Source organism: Eriocheir sinensis, chromosome 51 (assembly GCF_024679095.1).
Source record: "Eriocheir sinensis breed Jianghai 21 chromosome 51, ASM2467909v1, whole genome shotgun sequence".
NCBI classification, from domain to species: Eukaryota; Metazoa; Arthropoda; class Malacostraca; order Decapoda; family Varunidae; genus Eriocheir; species Eriocheir sinensis.
The window spans coordinates 608,912-625,516 of NC_066559.1; the positions used below are offsets into that span (position 1 = coordinate 608,912).

A 16,605-nucleotide genomic window follows, 5' to 3' on the forward strand; every position below is an offset into this window, starting at 1 on the left:
TTATATATATATATATATATATATATATATATATATATATATATATATATAGATATATATATATATATATATATATATATATATATATATATATTTTTTTTTACAGCAAAGGAGACAGCTCAAGGGCACAAAAAGTAAACATTAATAAAAAAAAAGCCGCTACTCGCTGCTCCTAAAAGAATCCAAAGAGGTGTCGAAAGATAAGTCAGTTTATATATATATATATATATATATATATATATATATATATATATATATATATATATATATATATATATATATATATATATATATATGGTATAATTACCGAATTATTATTCTAAAGTATATTATGTAGTAAAAAAATACATACAAATATGCATGAAACAATGGGGAGTATAGGTACGTATATGATAATGGTTCACAGAGTTACCTCACAAACAAGATTGTAATTGTTGCACACACTAAAACACAAACACGGCTCATAAAGTCCACCAAGAATAATCAGTGTTAATAACTATGATGAAGGTAAAAGACAAAACACTTTAATGGCCAGCTGTTAGTGGTATTGGCATTTATGATAGAAAATGGATGGAAATTTATACACAGTACATACTGCCTGCAGTAAAAAAGAATATGATGAAAGAATCCTTGTTCATAATATTGAGCCTACATTGGTGAAAAACTTCTAGTGTAATGAAGGCTTCTCACAATGCTAAAGCTGATGTGTTTAGTGTATTATTTCAGTACATTCTAAAAGTATTGTTGAATCTGCTTACAAAGCATGCCAAATGGTTCTTTGCAATATGGTGATGATCGTACAGTCATGCTAACAGTTCCATGCTAGTTCGGTGAGAGAGGCAACACACCCTTGTAACCCTAACCCTACCAGAGCCATATGGTCTTAGATACTTTGCTCAGGAGAACTCTTGAATCACCTTTTTTCACTCAAATTAAGCTGTGCACATTCCATACCACACAACACACCATGAGGAAGTTTGGTATAACTTGAACTCGGTGCCATGATAATCCCACTTAATAATGTATATTCTCACTTGATAGCATAATGCTACTTCTGCTGAACTGGGAAAAGGGATCCATACATAAGAATTTTACCATTCAACTGCTACTAATATACATATACTGTATACTGCATCTGTATAAAAAAAACAAAATTTATACACAAGAATGAGAAAAGAACTGTACATAACATTAAAAATATTTTTATCCACATCATAACTATGCATATAAACAGGCAGTGCAGGAACCCAATCCTTACTAACAGTGTGGCGTATCAATTAATTACGCTGCATCCCTTGGACAATAATAAGCAGCTTTCATTAGACGGCTTAACAATCTTGTACTAAGTAAACCTTCAAAATCAATGGCTCAGCACAACGTTCATTTACAGAAGCTATCTGGCCAGAGTTAGGACTGTTTTCTTACTGACTGTCCACATCCTTATGGTTACACTACCACAATAACTTCTACCACATCCTTCACTCAAGTTGGTGTAACCTAACACAAAAACACTATTTTTATTCTAATGTGAAATGAATACTGTATTATAAATACTATCTCTGGGAGGTTTGGAATGTGCATGATAATGTCCCAGGACAGCCAGTATAAATCTGGTTTTAAAATTAAATGAAGTAAGACTCAAATCTCTTACACACATATTGAAGTTCAAGACACTTCAATCCATGAACCTATGTATTTGGGTTCAAACTTCCAGTTTTCAATAGTAAAGCATTTTTTTGACGATTGTTTAGTCAGCCTTATCCTGACTAAAAAAAAAAATAATAATAATAATGTCTGTCTCCCTATTTTCACCATAAGCAATGAGAAAAGATCAGCTCCAAGGGAGTGAAACACACACACACACACACACACACACACACACACACACACTAATTAATAATAATAATAATAATAATAATAATAATAATAATAATAATATTATATATATATATATATATATATATATATATATATATATATATATATATATATATATATATATATATATATATATATATATATATATATATATCCTTCAGTAAATAAGGAAAGTTCATCATAACATTTTTTAAACTAGTGTTATTGATAAATCCTCTGGGATGAGAACTGGTCAAAGGTCAACTCACTGTGGGCAGGTGGGTCTCCCTCCCATGCAGTGCTTGTCAGTGCTTGATCTCCCTCCTGGGAGGGTTGAGACACTGGCAAACTGCTCTTAAATTTATATGTTAGGCAAAATTTGGTGACTGGAAATCTTGGGGAGAAGCACAGAGCACAAGCATTAAATAATGAATGAACAAAGGGGGATTACATGCTCTTGGTGACTAAGAGAAACAAGGAGTACACTCTGCAGGTGGTGGATTTGTTTGTATATAACAATTACAAAATTGTTAATTGTAAAATTGGTTCATCAATATTTACCAAGTTGCTACTCAATATATAAGTGAGCTGACATTTCTTCCCTTCTTTCCCATGAATTTTTTTCAAGGGGAGAGTCTGATTAATCAAGCATTTAAAAAATGCCAAGCTTGACAAACAATCATAAACAGCTGCATATTTATCAGAAAGGCAAACAAGATGATTGTGACATGATTAGCATCTCATTATACAAAACTCAGGGTCTACAGACAATGCACAAATATTCATAAGCTATTTTCAAAGGTTTCTAGGAATCATTCAGTGATGATATCTAACAAAACTATTCACAGCCAACCATTACACTAAGCTTAAGCTCTTGTTTTGTTAACTTAATAGGCTAGCTGGATGTATTTTGGAATGAGAATGGGTGTAATATATTTCCCAAACACACTTAGGTCGTCTTTACTTTCTGCATATATGTGGGGTTTGCCACTCCTATTAAACTGAGAGATGGTGTTTTTCCCTTACTGCCTCTACCTTAATTTTCTTGTGTCCTCCCTCAAACCTGACTCAAGGACTGGAAATTCTACTCTCATCTACCCTTCAGTGTCCCAGCCTGCCAGACAAGACCATGAGTGCATGGATAGTTTGCCTCTTTTAAGTCTCTGAAAAACTCAATAAAGTATGCAACGCTTGGGCTGTGCCCGGCTCTGTTCAAAGGCATCTGGGGCCCAAGACCCAAGACAGAACTGTATCTGGGAGACCCCTTTCCTAAATCAAGACCCCCATCCACACTCAAATGTAAACAATCAATGGGTCAGTTGTGGCCAGAAGGTTGCCTTGCCAGCTTAATGCCCTAAGCAGTCTGTGTAGTATATATAGAGGGAGAAATGACCCTGGCTTGGCAAAACTAGTGGTGAATAACCTCTATTATAAGTCCTGGATTAGATGTAAAATAAGCAGCATTTACCACATACATTTAGATAAAAAAACACTCATGTAATAAGTTTGCTATGGCTATAATCAACTAACCCTTCCTAATTATTTCCCCTGATGTCTGCACACCCCATGGTACAGTCTAGGCCAAGTTGAGGAACAATGCAACTCAAGGGTGCAGTCTATGCCTCCATTTACCTTCCCTTTATATTACTTCACCTTAAGATAATTATAAAGCTTCAAACCAATCAACCACATTAAACCCACAGTTGATTTATTGTCTACTGTCTAGTATTGTCCATCTGTGTGTACGATGAAGGAAGGATGGCCAATAAGTTAGAGAGTGAAAGTGTAAGAACATTTCTTTTGAGAAATACAAAACTAATGGTGAGATGCATCACAACTTCCTAAATGTATAACTATTATACAGACTTGTGATGCTTTCCTTCATTATAAAATAATTGAATGCACATTCAACAAACTGAATTAGTCCCATATCCCATACCAACAGCTCCCACCAGAAAATAAAAGTCAGAAGAATGAATTTAGATAAATGACTGGGTGTGTATTTATCTATTTGTATTTACCTATTTGTAGTCTACTGGGCCTGAGCTAAGCTCTAATAGTCCTGTCTCCACATCTACATTCATCTAGCCTTTCCTTCATGTGTGTGTGTGTGTGTGTGTGTGTGTAATTCACCATGGTCTGATCATGCAACAGACACGCAATCACCAGCCAGTACCCTCCCTAACTGAGCATGGAGCTCAGAAGTGCTGGATCTCTGGGTACGACTGAAACCTCACACCCACACACACCTGGGGAGTGGAACACAACCCCCAACTGACATCCAGTACCCATTCACTAATAGGTAGACAGGGGGTATGAGTTAATAAGGAATACACATTGTCTCTCCACTCCACCCAGGGATCTCAAACCCAAGACCTCTCAGAGAGAGAGAGAGAGAGAGAGAGAGAGAGAGAGAGAGAAAAGAGAATTACATCACCTTTGGTCATGGCAAAAACCTTCTAATTTTAATAATGCATAACTAGATCTCTTAATGAACTAATATATAATTTCTTAGAATATGACCAGATTTTAAGTTTTTTATTGGAAGAATCTGATATGGAGTGGGAAGGTGGGAGAGAGAGAAGTCCTTACTGTGCCAAAATGAAAAGGTTTTAGTAGGTGTACGTGTAAATCCTTTCTTTTCAATAACAGAAAGTAACATAAGAAAATCAAGCTAGTGCTTCCCAGGGCTTCTTGAAATACAGAAGCCCTTCCACATACCCTGTACTCATGCCCTCTTCCAATGGCCAACCCTTTGTCCCTTCCCTCCATCCCTCCACCTGCCTCTACTCTATCACTAAAAAAACAATCCACATGCACATAATCAAGAGGCACACCAGACTAACAGATTAGAGATTCTTCAGTCTTTCCAGCCCTTTTTGGTCCAATGTGTGAGGGTTGGACTTTGGCAGTTATTGTGGTGCTACAATATCTTGTAGCTTCTAAGCTGGACAAGGAGACCAGACCAGAGCAGTGGAGGCTACTCAACACCTCCAGCCACTGCAATGAAGGTTGAGTGTGTTATAACTGTGCAGTTATGTCACTACAATGATGGGTAATGTTTCCTCACAAAAGCTACTGAAGGAGTCTGAATACCTTATCCATTCTTGAGTTTGAGAGTGCGATGGAGAAGCCAGTTGAGGCCCCGGTGGATGCCAGACAAGGTCTTCACTTCCACCTCACTCACCTGAAAAGATGCCACCTCATCATAGCATTATTCTAATTAATCTATAGAAATAAAATTTCATGTTATCTAACCACATAGTTCCTCTAAAGCATGCCCCCTCCTAGGAATGGGTCCTTCCCTCTATGCCCCCATTGCATCTAAAGAGATTATTGGGTGAGCAAAAAATCAAACATGTCCAATATGAAAAAAATGGACCAGAGAATGGGGCTACAGGATGAGATAACCCCCTCCCCTAATGGGTTTCAGGGGATAGGGAGGGGGGTCAGTAAAAGTACCGTACAGAAAATGGTAAGCCAGAGTAGACTAAAGATTTAGAAAACTAAAGAGGGAAAGTTGGAAACTGCATAGTAATTCTGTTGTACATACTGGTATTTATTATTTATACAGCAAGGGAGGCAGCTCAAGGGCAAAAACAAAAACAAAACAAAAAACCCTGCGAGATGCTGCTCCTAACAAAAGCAGAAAGAACAAGAGGCCAAAAGAGAGGTCACTTTCAGGTGGAGAGGTGTTTTGATATTCTCCTCTTGAGGGAGTTTTAAGTCATAGGCAGGAGGAAATACAGACGTGTCACAGTATGGAAAGGGTTAAGAGGAAATGGAAGAGGATTAATTCACTTCTAAACCTCTTAATCCTCCTCTAAACCTCTTAATCCTCTTCCATTTCCTCTTAAGAGGTTTAGAAGAGGATTAAGAGGAAATGGAAGAGGATTAAGAGGTTTAGAAGAGGATTAATCCTCTTCCATTTCCTCTTAACCCTTTCCATACTGTGACGCTGACGTCTGCATCACGTATAGAAAGGGTTAAAGAGATAGAGAGAAAAATGGAAAGTTGAAATTCCAGGCCCATGTTTCGCTTGCATATGTGAGGGTCGGTACTACTATTGTATTTCTCAAATCCCTCTTTACCTCCATGCTCACACTTCAGCCATTCATGATTCTTCCCACACTTCAGCCATTCATGATTCATCCCAAAGACCCTACCACCCTTCTTCCTTGCAATGCCCTTTCTCTTATCTCTCCCTCCATACCACCATGCTTACACATAACTGATTCAAGGTACTTAAACTCATTGACCTCCTCCATTTCTTCACCATTCAAAATTATTTTGCATTCTTTTTCACATTCAATTCCCACTCTATATGGGCATACAAAATCTACAACCTCACCTCTACTTCGCTCACAAACCATCACTTTACTCTTGTTGAAATTTACTTTCAGCTTTCTCCTATTACAGACACTATCAAAAACACTGACCAAATTTTGTAGGTCACTTTCAGTATTAGCATGTATCAATGAATTAACTTGATAGTTAATTATTCCTCTTAAGCAGGGCAGACTGTTGAGGAAAAAGTAAGAAATGAATGAGAAGGTTATGAGCAGAGAGAGACAGGGAGAGGGACAGTGGGAAGAAGCAGGAGAGAGTGAGAAGCTTATGACCACAGAGTGAATAAGTGAGGACAGAGGATAAGAGGCAGGAGTGAGTGATAAGCTTATGAGCCCAGAGAATGAGTGAGACAGGGAGGATATGAGTATGAGCCAACCCATGTGTGCCTCACCACCACCACCTCCATCACACTCACCGCCCACGGGAGGTCCAGCTTGCTGAGGACAGGGTGCAGCATAGCCGGGCGGTGTCTGGGCGGAGGGTTGCCTAGGGGCACTTCTGCTGGGCCTCGTCGGTGGCCATGATCCACACAACCATCAGCATCATGGTCCGAGTCAGTGGAGGGGCCTTGGGGGTCATCCATGCGCGCCAGCAACACCAGCACTGGTGGGGATAGCTTGGCCGGAATGGTTCGCATCATTGCCTCCAGCTCCAGCACATCCAGGCTATGGCCCCCCACCTGGCCATTGCCACTGGTGCTGCTGCTGCTGCCACGCTGAGACCCGTCACAGTGGCAGGTGGCATCCATGTAGCAGATGAGGCCATCCACTTGAGGGATCACCTGCAGCAGATGTTTGAAGGGCATGTCAAGACACTGAGCCAATGCTTGACACTAGATATATATCATAAATATACTTTGGCAAACATATACTAACAGAAACATGAATCTAAAACTAAACAGCAAATTGAGATTTGGAGACAGGATCCTACAAGTGCAGCTCACTACCAGTATAGCACAACTAGTTAAATACATACACACATTAGTAATATAAAAACTAATGGCTGCCAAGATTAAATAAACCAATTATTGATATTATTATTATTAATGGTAATAGTAGTAGTAGTAGTAGTAGTACTGTTATGATTATCATAAATTATTATTATTATTATTATTATATATCATTGTTGCATACATACCATGGCCACATCAGGGTGGAAGGTGGTGCCCTGTGGGTCTTGTACCAGCAGGCGAGGGCGAGCGCGGCGCACAGTCAGAAGGTTCAGCAGGTGGTGGCCGTATCGCACAGTAACACCACCGCCTGCAGGGGATCAGTGTAAGTTAGCTATACACCTTCTTGTTTCAGCTGCTTACATCATGTTGTGCAGCAGATCCTCTGTTTCAGTCTCTTCCTGTCCTCTGTGGTTAAGGTTAAGCAAACATAAATGGGATAAAAAATGTACAACATACCCATTCCTCCAGGCTTTCCTTTGACAAAACCAACAGTGTCAAAGGTTGAGCCTTTGGATGCAATGAAGCTGAGGACAAGTTTCTTGGAGACTTTGGTTTCTGGCATCCCAAACAGGAGGAATGTTGGTGCTCCCTCACCCCTTGTGAAGGGCTGCAAAATAAAAACCTGTGTGATCACATGAAAGGAAAGAAAACTGCATCAAAAGTTATTTGCTGCATCAAAGTGTTATATAAAATGTTAAGATACAAACAATGCTTAGAGTAGCAACTCTGACTATCTGAGATGATAAACTGAGGCCACAATGTATGACTAAGCCTTATTATCAAAGGAGAAAGGAGACAAAAGAGGTGTAGAGTTGGAGGCAAAGGTTTGCAAATAACAAATTGGAAGGTCCATCAATTATACATTTTTTTCTTGAGGAAAAGGAACTAGCGCATTTGACGGCTTATAAAACGCACTTTTTTTCTAAAAAAATGTCCCTGAAAACCCCCCTGCGTCTTATAAGGGCAAGGTTCAGCTTTGGGTTACTGGCTAGTAAAGTTTTGGTGCAGCAATGGCAATTAAATTAAACGGCAAACCTCTCCATAAACGTAAAAAGGGGTCAATCACTTTTACACCAACAACGGCAACTCTTTTCTAAAATAACAATGTATAACAGTAGTACTTACCACTACTTCATATAAAATAACACCAGTCAGGAAAAAAATTAAGTGAGGACTTGTACCTAAACTAGTGGACGGTTGTGCACCAAACCTGACAACACGCGCAAGACACGCAATGTTTCCTTAATAGACAGGGATCATTGAGGTAAGACAGACCTTCTTCATAAAACCGTTTAACTTTGTTTGATTGATAGACACAAACAATATATGGATAATACTGACAAGATATTGAGAAGATAGGTTATTATTTGATATTTACAAGTGCCTGTTTCTCCATTTTGGGCTTATCTTTCAACATTCTTACTTTACATGTGTCCAGCAAACACTGAAGTACATTCAAGTTTGAAATTGCACACTTTATTATGTTTTAAAAATGTACTAGAATATTACAACAACTAGAATTATCAAGTAGAATAATAAAAAAAAAATATGATGCACAAAGTTTATACCCGTTACCCCTCTGACAATGTTGCTGTCTCCACCATGTTTGTTTACATCTCAAAGCAGTACCCTCAAGTCTCTGAGAAGGACCGGTTCTGGTTCGTCCCAGCAAATATTAAGGATTTTAAATGTAAAGTATTGGGATTTAACCCGGTACCAGCGATGGGCCAAATCTGTGGCTTTACCATGTAGCAGCGACGGGCCAAATTTGTGGCTTTACCATGTAGCAGCGACGGGCTAAATTTGTGGCTTTACCATGTAGCAGCAACGGGCCAAATTTGTGCCATGATTTAAACCCTCCAAAATAGATGATACATAACCTGATCACAAATGCTTTGATATATATTATGAAGTCTGAGGGGTGATTTTTTCTCATTTTTCTTGCCTGGAGGGACCATTAAGAAACATGATCCCTGCTGCTACCAGGTTGATAAGGATCCGAATACATGTAAAAATTTAATATTGACCTGATAGTGGGGAGGGCTATATGAATGTATTATAATGAGGGGTGCGTCTTATAAGCCCATGCGTCTTATAAGCCATCAAATATGGTAATATCATACATTAGAGTAAAATGTCTGCTTGAAGGGGATTGGGTTAATTGTTAACAGTAACTAGAATATTAATGACAAAACTTTTTTTCATAATTATACACAAGAAAAAAATAAAATAAAATACTGTATTAAATATGCAGACGAACAAAAAATCCAGCCACTCACATCAGAGTACGATGTCTGCTGGTTGCCACCATTGAATATGCTGATGATATGGTCAATGACGTCAGAGAAGCCAATGGAGGTGTTGGGTGCAGTCATTTTGGAAAGAAGGTGACCCATGTCCAGGTCCTCCTCATTATCATCAATACATGAGTCAGGGTCAAGCATCTCGTACCTGCATCATATGAACAGTTGTTATCATTATCATTATCAGTTACCCTGTTTTCACACATAAGCAGAGTGAAGTCATAAAAACAGAATATTTTGAGAAATGTTCTATTCAAAATAAGCTGAAAAAGATCCACTTCCAAAGCACATCTTCCTGTACAATGAGGTTAAATCCCTCTAGTCACTTCTCTTATAACTTAATCCCCATGTCTTGAGGGTAAACCTGTATCACGTGGTTGGAAAAAAAGTAACCTTCTGAGAAAAGGGAAAAAAAAATATCTAAAGAAATGCAGACTGGACAGAGAAATGAGCCCCACACAGCATTCAAACACCATCACCCAGGACATGACTATGACCACAAAACCATCAATAACACAGTATGATGTGTTGCAGTAGTAGTATAACAGAAGCATTCCTTAACTTTATATAGTGTCAGTATCAGGCGGTGTGTAAGAGTAATCTTATTAAAATTAGTAGCCATAGTGCAGAAAAACACAAGGGTCGGTATTTTAAGGCACTTTCGCTTCTCACATCAGCTATTTCTAAAGGTCAAAGAGGGCATCAATCAGGTTCTAATGAGTGTTTCTTAAGGTTCATGGTACAATAGAAGGGTCAAACTACCACCAGGGTCATAAAACTACTCCTGGAAATGCCCCAAACTCCTTCGAAAGCCTTGTCAAATATGTGTACTTTGGGGACGAAATGTTTAGTAATACGGCCCAAGGAGGCGAAGATGAAGCCTCCACTAAAATTTGAATTGGCAGATAGCTGGTGAAATCTGCTCATTCACACACACACACACACACACACACACACACACACAAAAAAAAAAAAAAAAAAAAGAAAAAAAAAAGCTGAATAAACACTTCCAGCTGAATACTACATTGTTTCCCCATAGAATGACTGCCAGAGCCTTCCACTGACAAGTCTCTAAGCAATCCTGTCTTTCCCCCTTCAAGGCTCCTCAAGTAGGCTACTCACAGCATCTTGTTATTCACCAACAGTGGGTCTCGCACCAGCATACCGGCACTTGGGTTCGGCTCAAAGTTTGGACCAAATAAACCCAAGTTGATAACCTGTAAAATAATAAAATTTCATCAGCCTGACTCTTGCCACACCTCTGAGAGTTAAAGTATACTTTGTAGGCATTTCATGTTTTTTTGTAATGCTAAAGTCTGACTCCCCCCCAAAAGATGAAATTTTACAACCTTGAACTGATCAATATCTCATAAACCAATTTCTCCCCATACACATACAAATTAATTCTAGAGTCAAACAATACTTTTCAAAGAGTCAGCAGCTGCGGCAACTTATGACATTATGATTTCTTACTAGCATCCCTGACATGCCTATCAGTGTACAGTAACATTAGTATTTTAACTCGGTAGCAGCGACGGGCCAAATTTGTGCCACGATATAAACCCACCAAAACTGTTGATACATAATCTGATCACAAATGCTTTGATATATATTATGAAATGGTTTGTGTGTGGGGTGATTTTTTCTCATTTTTCTTGCTTGGAGGGACCATTAAGAAACATGATCCCCGCTGCTACCGGGTTAACATCCTAAGTGCACAAACCAGTTCAACATCTAAATTGCATATAGCAGAGCAGAGTAACTTTAAAAAACCAATGCCTTTATAGTTTCTTACTGGCAATCTAGACATACCCACAGAGTAACAGTTCCACTCCAAAATCTTTAGCATACATAAAAGCAACTCACCCCAGCTCTTAGCCATAGTTTCTTCCTCCACATGAGCTGGTCCCGGGTGTGGTTCCAGCCAGCCCAGCAGGTCTGAGCCACGGCACGAGTGTCCCGCAGACTCAGCTGGGAGATGACCTCCAGGCAGATCGGGTCCTGTTGTGGTGAGGAACAGAGTGTGTGAATTAGACGAAAAGAATACTGGGATTATCAACGATGCCTCTTTACCTGACCAGCTTCTTTTGGGGGGGACTCCTGGAAGTGATGATCATGATAGTAATGTAGCCACCAGCCACCACAATTATCATGATCATTACTACCATAATTATCACCACCATCACTATCATAATTATCACTAGTTTTAATCATTACCATAACCATTAATGCAATTATCACTTTTTTTTTTTTTACAGCACAGAGCAACTCATGGGCAACAAAAAGATGGAAAAAAAACCCCCCCGCTAACTGTTCCTCTCATATGGTGATAAGTAGCTATAGAGTGGCCAAAAGAGAGGTCAATTTCAGATGGAGAGGTGTCTTGATACACTCTTCTTGAAAGAGGTCAAGTCATAGGCAGGAAGAAATTCAGGCAAAGGAAGACTGTTCCAGAGTTTACCAGTGAAGGGGATGAAAGAATGGAGATGCTGGTTAACTCTTGCATAAGGGGTTTGGACAGTAAGGGGATGAGCATGAGTAGAAAGTCGTGTACAGCGGGGCCGCGGGTGGGGGGTAGGCAACATGCAGTTAGCAAGCTCAGAAGAGCAGTCAGCATGAAAATATCGATAGAAGATAGAAATAGATGCAACATGGTGGCGGATTTAAGAGGTAGAAGGCTGTCAGTAAGAGGGGGAGAGCTGAGGAGACAAAGAGCCTTAGATTCAACTATATGTCCAGCCCCCCCACACATGAGATGCATACTCCACATGAGGGCGGACAAGGCCCCTATAGTATATGGAAAGCATCTGTGCGGGGGAGATGAACTGGCGGAGACTATACAGAACGCACAACCTCGAGGAAGTTGATTTAGTAAGAGAGATGTGAAGTTTCCAGTTGAGATTTTGAGCTAAGGATAAACCGAGGATATTTAGTGTTGAAGAAGGTGACAGCTGAGTGTTGTCGAAGAATAGAGGATAGGTGTTTGGAAGATTGTGTCGAGTTGATAGATGGAGAAATTAGGTTTTTGAGGCATTGAAGGTAACAAGGCTCCTTTTAGTGAACATTGAAATCTCCTAGGAGATGTGCTCCACTTGAGAGTTCAAGTAGTCAAAGAGCTTTACATAGTAGAGTTAGGTGAGAGATAAAAAGCACAGATGTAATTAGTAATAGAATGACAATGAAGTCTTAGCTAGATGGTGGAAAATTCAGAAGAGTCAAGGTCGTGGGCACGAGAGCAAGTGATGTCGTTGCGCATGTAGGCACAACATCCAGCTTTGGATTGAAATTTAGGATAAAGATAGTAGGAGGAAACAGAGTAGAGAGTGCTGTCAGTAGCCTCAGGAACCTGTGTTTCAGTGAGGAAGAGAAGGTGAGGTTTAGAGGAGGAGAGATGGTGTTCCACAGAATGAAAATTAGAGCGAAGACCGCGAATGTTGCAGAAATCAATAAGAAAGAGGTTCAAGGAGTCATCAAGACACCTCTCAAGTCAGCAGCCAGAATGGGAGTCCTCCTTGGGGGAATTTGTGGTCCCCTCCCCAAGGTGGGGACTCCGAGGCAGAGCGTAATTGTGCCATTTTTAATTTTTATTTTGGGAAAAGGTGTGTATGTTGTGTGAATGTAGTGTGGTGTGGAAAGAGAGAGGATCTGTCTGAAACAATTGGGAAACAGAAAGTGAGGACATGGGAAGGGTCTTCGGAGGGCTTCAGCACCCTCCTCGCTTCCCATTTATACCTCACCAGGAGTGGCTTACGCCTGTTTCAGTAGGTGTCTTCCTACCTACTCCACTCATCCACTAGTCTTAATTATTAGTTCATCATCATTATTATTACCATCATCATCATTATACTATCATTATGTGGCACAAGAGGTATTATTCAATCACATTAATTTCAAACTTTGAAAACAATACACACATTTTTATCCATACAGCTATGACTTACCATGACGTAATACTATCAAAATAATTATCTATAAAAAATCTAACTTCTGTGGGTAATCAGTTCCACTTTCCTTATCTTCCAATTTTCTTGTATCTGGTACTTCCGTTTACAGGATATAGTTATCAGTCTTATCTGTATTGGTGATGTTCTCTCTGCTGTTCTGCTTTCCCAGAATTCCCTTCCTCCCAAAGATGAGTACATTGGGAAAGCCACTCATAGATAATTGTCATGTCTTCATTCCATCTTGTTGAACCATGATCATTTCCTTGGACCCACATGTAATCAGCGTGTATTTCCTTTCATGACCACCTTAACTACCTTTATTTAACTCCCCTTTCCCAAAAAATTTATAAAAATGACAATAGTAAAGGGAGGCAGTCTATGTAGTTAATTAAATGCATTAAATGATTAATATAATTTAATAAAAAGCTATCTAATCTTGTCAAAATTACCTAAAGATTATGTTCACCTGTTAGAGTTATGACCAACAAGTGCTCAAAATGTTGAGAGTATGATGCAATCATTAGTAATACTGCGGATAATGGTGCAATCATGGGCAGAACAGACAATAATGGGTCACTATATGTATCTGGGGCTCGTATTTCCCTCGTCAACCGTTGTCAACACAAGGAAAAATGACACAGCGAGCTGAGACCACAACGTGAGGACCCTTACTGGCAGGTCGAAGAGACTGAAGGCCCGCTCCTTCCTGGCCGCCTCCGTGTAGTAGTCATCCTCGGGGATGATGTCTATGTTGGACTGCCTCTTGTACACCACGACGGACATGGCTCCCTACTGGCTAGGTGGCGGGCGGCGGGGCAGAGCAGCGGGCAGTGCAGCGGCTCATGGTGCAGCGGCGATAGCGATAAGTGGCGGCGAGGTGCGTCAGGCCCAGGGGTGCCGCGTGTAATTATTTACACTACGTTGGACACGTCACTGAGAGATTAATTTTTAAAAGAAAACTGTACGTTTCAGGGGTCATTATTTTGGGCTTGATCACGGAAAGACAAAAGTACATGATGAATATAACAATAATACACTCAGAGAATTGCTTTATACTCTCTCTCTCTCTCTCTCTCTCTCTCAGGCCTTTGCACGGGATCCGAGGGGGAATCGCACAGAGGATGCTAGATCGACTTCGTTGAAAATATAACTGCCTTAGCTAAATGGTTACTGAACCAACGCGCGATAATAATATTCTTGATCTTGTATTAGTAACCCAAGAGAACTTAGTTTACAATGTTAGCGTTGGCGAACACCTCGGATCATGCGATCATAGACGGGTGGACTACTAATCTCTATTATAACTGGACTGGCTTTCTCTGTATTAGCCTGAGGGGAGAGATCCTCGAACCCCCTACGTGATCGTAAGCCACACTTACGTCCACGTATAGCGCCTTCACCGCAATTCTCGAAGCGCTACGTACGTCATCGCAAGTTACAAAGTTACGATACGTAAGTTACGTGAGGGTCGGGTGCTGTCGTAAGCCTTACAATGTCTCCCTGATTTGCATGAAATGCGTTTCAATCAGTGTTTCCCAACATAAAAATAGTAAGAACATGTGTTAAAAAAGTAATTCTATCTATTAAAGTGAGCAATCAATCAACAGCAGAGGTATTTGTTTAACATCGCCAGACAGCTGCCACTCAACGTGCAGATTGTACGACCTGCCTCTCATGTTTGCCGATTTCCGACCCAAAAACTGCTTTTATCACCCAAATAATTGCCTTCATATATAGTTATTGTTTAAATGGTAAATTATGCGGTTCTGAGCCATAGCTATTGCCAAAAACACCAATATAGTTAACCATTTTAACGGTAACTATATATGAAGGCAGTTATTGGGGTCGGAAATCGGCAAACATAAGAGGCTGAGTACGACAACCTAGCAGCGTTGGAGTTGAGGGAGGATGACTCATCGCCGTGGCGGGGCGTGAGGCTGGCTCGTGATTGGCTGGCAACTCTGATGACGTCACTTTAGCTCTCCGAGTCTTCCACCAATCAGATGCGTTGCGATGTCCTTTGTGAATAACCAAAGCTACGTCATCGTAAGGGCCACGTAAGCTACGACAACGTAGGTTTACGTCAACGTAACCTTCGGGAATTTCGCGCCAGGTAGTGGATACACGTGTAGAGGAGTTCCATTGAACACGTCACCTCGGTTTCGGACACGCCGTTTTGGGTAGCTTGGAGTTGACAATGCATGGTCCCGAGTCTGAGCTGAATGGCATACTTTTAAGGGAGAAAACCAGTGCGTTTTTAAGGTCTTTGCAGTCACTCTACACCAAACTAACCAGTCTAGTCTATAAGTTGAACCCTAGTTTTGGAGAAATTTTTTCGGGCTCGAAAAGTCGACTTGTATGCCGCAATTTGTGGTATTATACACCGTCATACTCTTAGAAAGATAATCACAATTGCATTGTCATGTCCAGAAACCACCGATACAAGCAGTTAGAGGGCAGAATAATCCTGAGGTGGCAGTGTTTACCCACCTTACCAGACCTCTGGACTCTGGTAACTCACTTATGGGTGATCGGAGCAGTGGTAAATTTTGGTCTTACCAGAGACTTGGCAAGTGCTTGCTGAATACATATTTACAGAACCAGGCATAGTGAGTGTAGTTACTGGAAACCTTACCAGTTAGAGATATGGTAAATGGTTTGATGAATCTGGCCCCAGGCCTGCATGTTACAATGATGTACTGAGTCATATTAGACAGGTACAACCATTCAATAAGGGCCCACAAGTAGTAGCCTGTGGCCCCACTATACTGTCCATGCAGCAGCACCTCGACATAGTGAACAGGCTGGCATGCTTCAATTATCTACTAGAGTCACAAGACAGGTATAACCATACTATAAGGACCCATGAGTAGTAGCCTGATGAGCTTGTTCCCCCACCATATTGCCATAATCAAGCTTGTGGAGTATTTCCCTCCCATGCCCACAAGCTTCAACCCACAGCTCCCAATTCCCAGCAAAGGAGTCTCAGATTTCAGTGGTTATCAGGCTCTCTCCAGAGCAAGGGTGCTAAGACTATCCTCGGTAGTGGACTAAGCTACCATTGCATTTGCACTTACAGTCAACAGACTTGAAGAACTGAAGCATGTTTGTTAGTTCTCATGCAGCTGTCGAACATCAAATGGGATGTTGTAGGACTTAGTGAAATGAGGAGGCTGGGTAAGGAACAAAAACTACTGAA

The 16,605-nt window shown here is 40.3% G+C and overlaps 1 protein-coding gene across 2 annotated transcripts; it reads right to left on the reverse strand.

Annotated features, from left to right (window-relative positions):
• Positions 1–508: 508 nt before the first annotated feature.
• Positions 509–14,354, reverse strand: LOC126982462 (uncharacterized). Of its 2 annotated transcripts, XM_050834502.1 has the most exons (9): positions 14,079–14,354; positions 11,329–11,463; positions 10,585–10,679; positions 9,439–9,610; positions 7,616–7,766; positions 7,345–7,466; positions 6,623–6,988; positions 4,954–5,044; positions 509–4,857 (listed from the first exon to the last, which is right to left on the reverse strand). In XM_050834502.1, exons 1-8 carry the CDS (start codon positions 14,187–14,189, stop codon positions 4,955–4,957), a joined length of 1,242 nt encoding a protein of 413 aa, XP_050690459.1. In that variant the 5' UTR covers positions 14,190–14,354; the 3' UTR covers positions 509–4,857; position 4,954. The 2 variants fall into 2 exon arrangements, with proteins under 2 accessions (XP_050690459.1, XP_050690458.1); XM_050834501.1 differs by having other exon boundaries at positions 509–5,044.
• Between the last annotated feature and the right edge of the window lie 2,251 nt (positions 14,355–16,605).

What these genes read in the sequence shown, in the direction of transcription:
- LOC126982462 (XM_050834502.1), bottom strand. Translation starts at nt 14,189, where the DNA reads ATGTCCGTCGTGGTGTACAAGAGGCAGTCCAACATAGACATCATCCCC. An exon ending in AACTATGGCTAAGAGCTGGG is followed by an intron (nt 10,680 to 11,328) that starts GTGAGTTGCTTT and finishes ATTATTTTACAG; the next exon opens with GTTATCAACTTGGGTTTATT. An exon ending in TTGGTGAATAACAAGATGCT is followed by an intron (nt 9,611 to 10,584) that starts GTGAGTAGCCTA and finishes CATATGATGCAG; the next exon opens with GTACGAGATGCTTGACCCTG.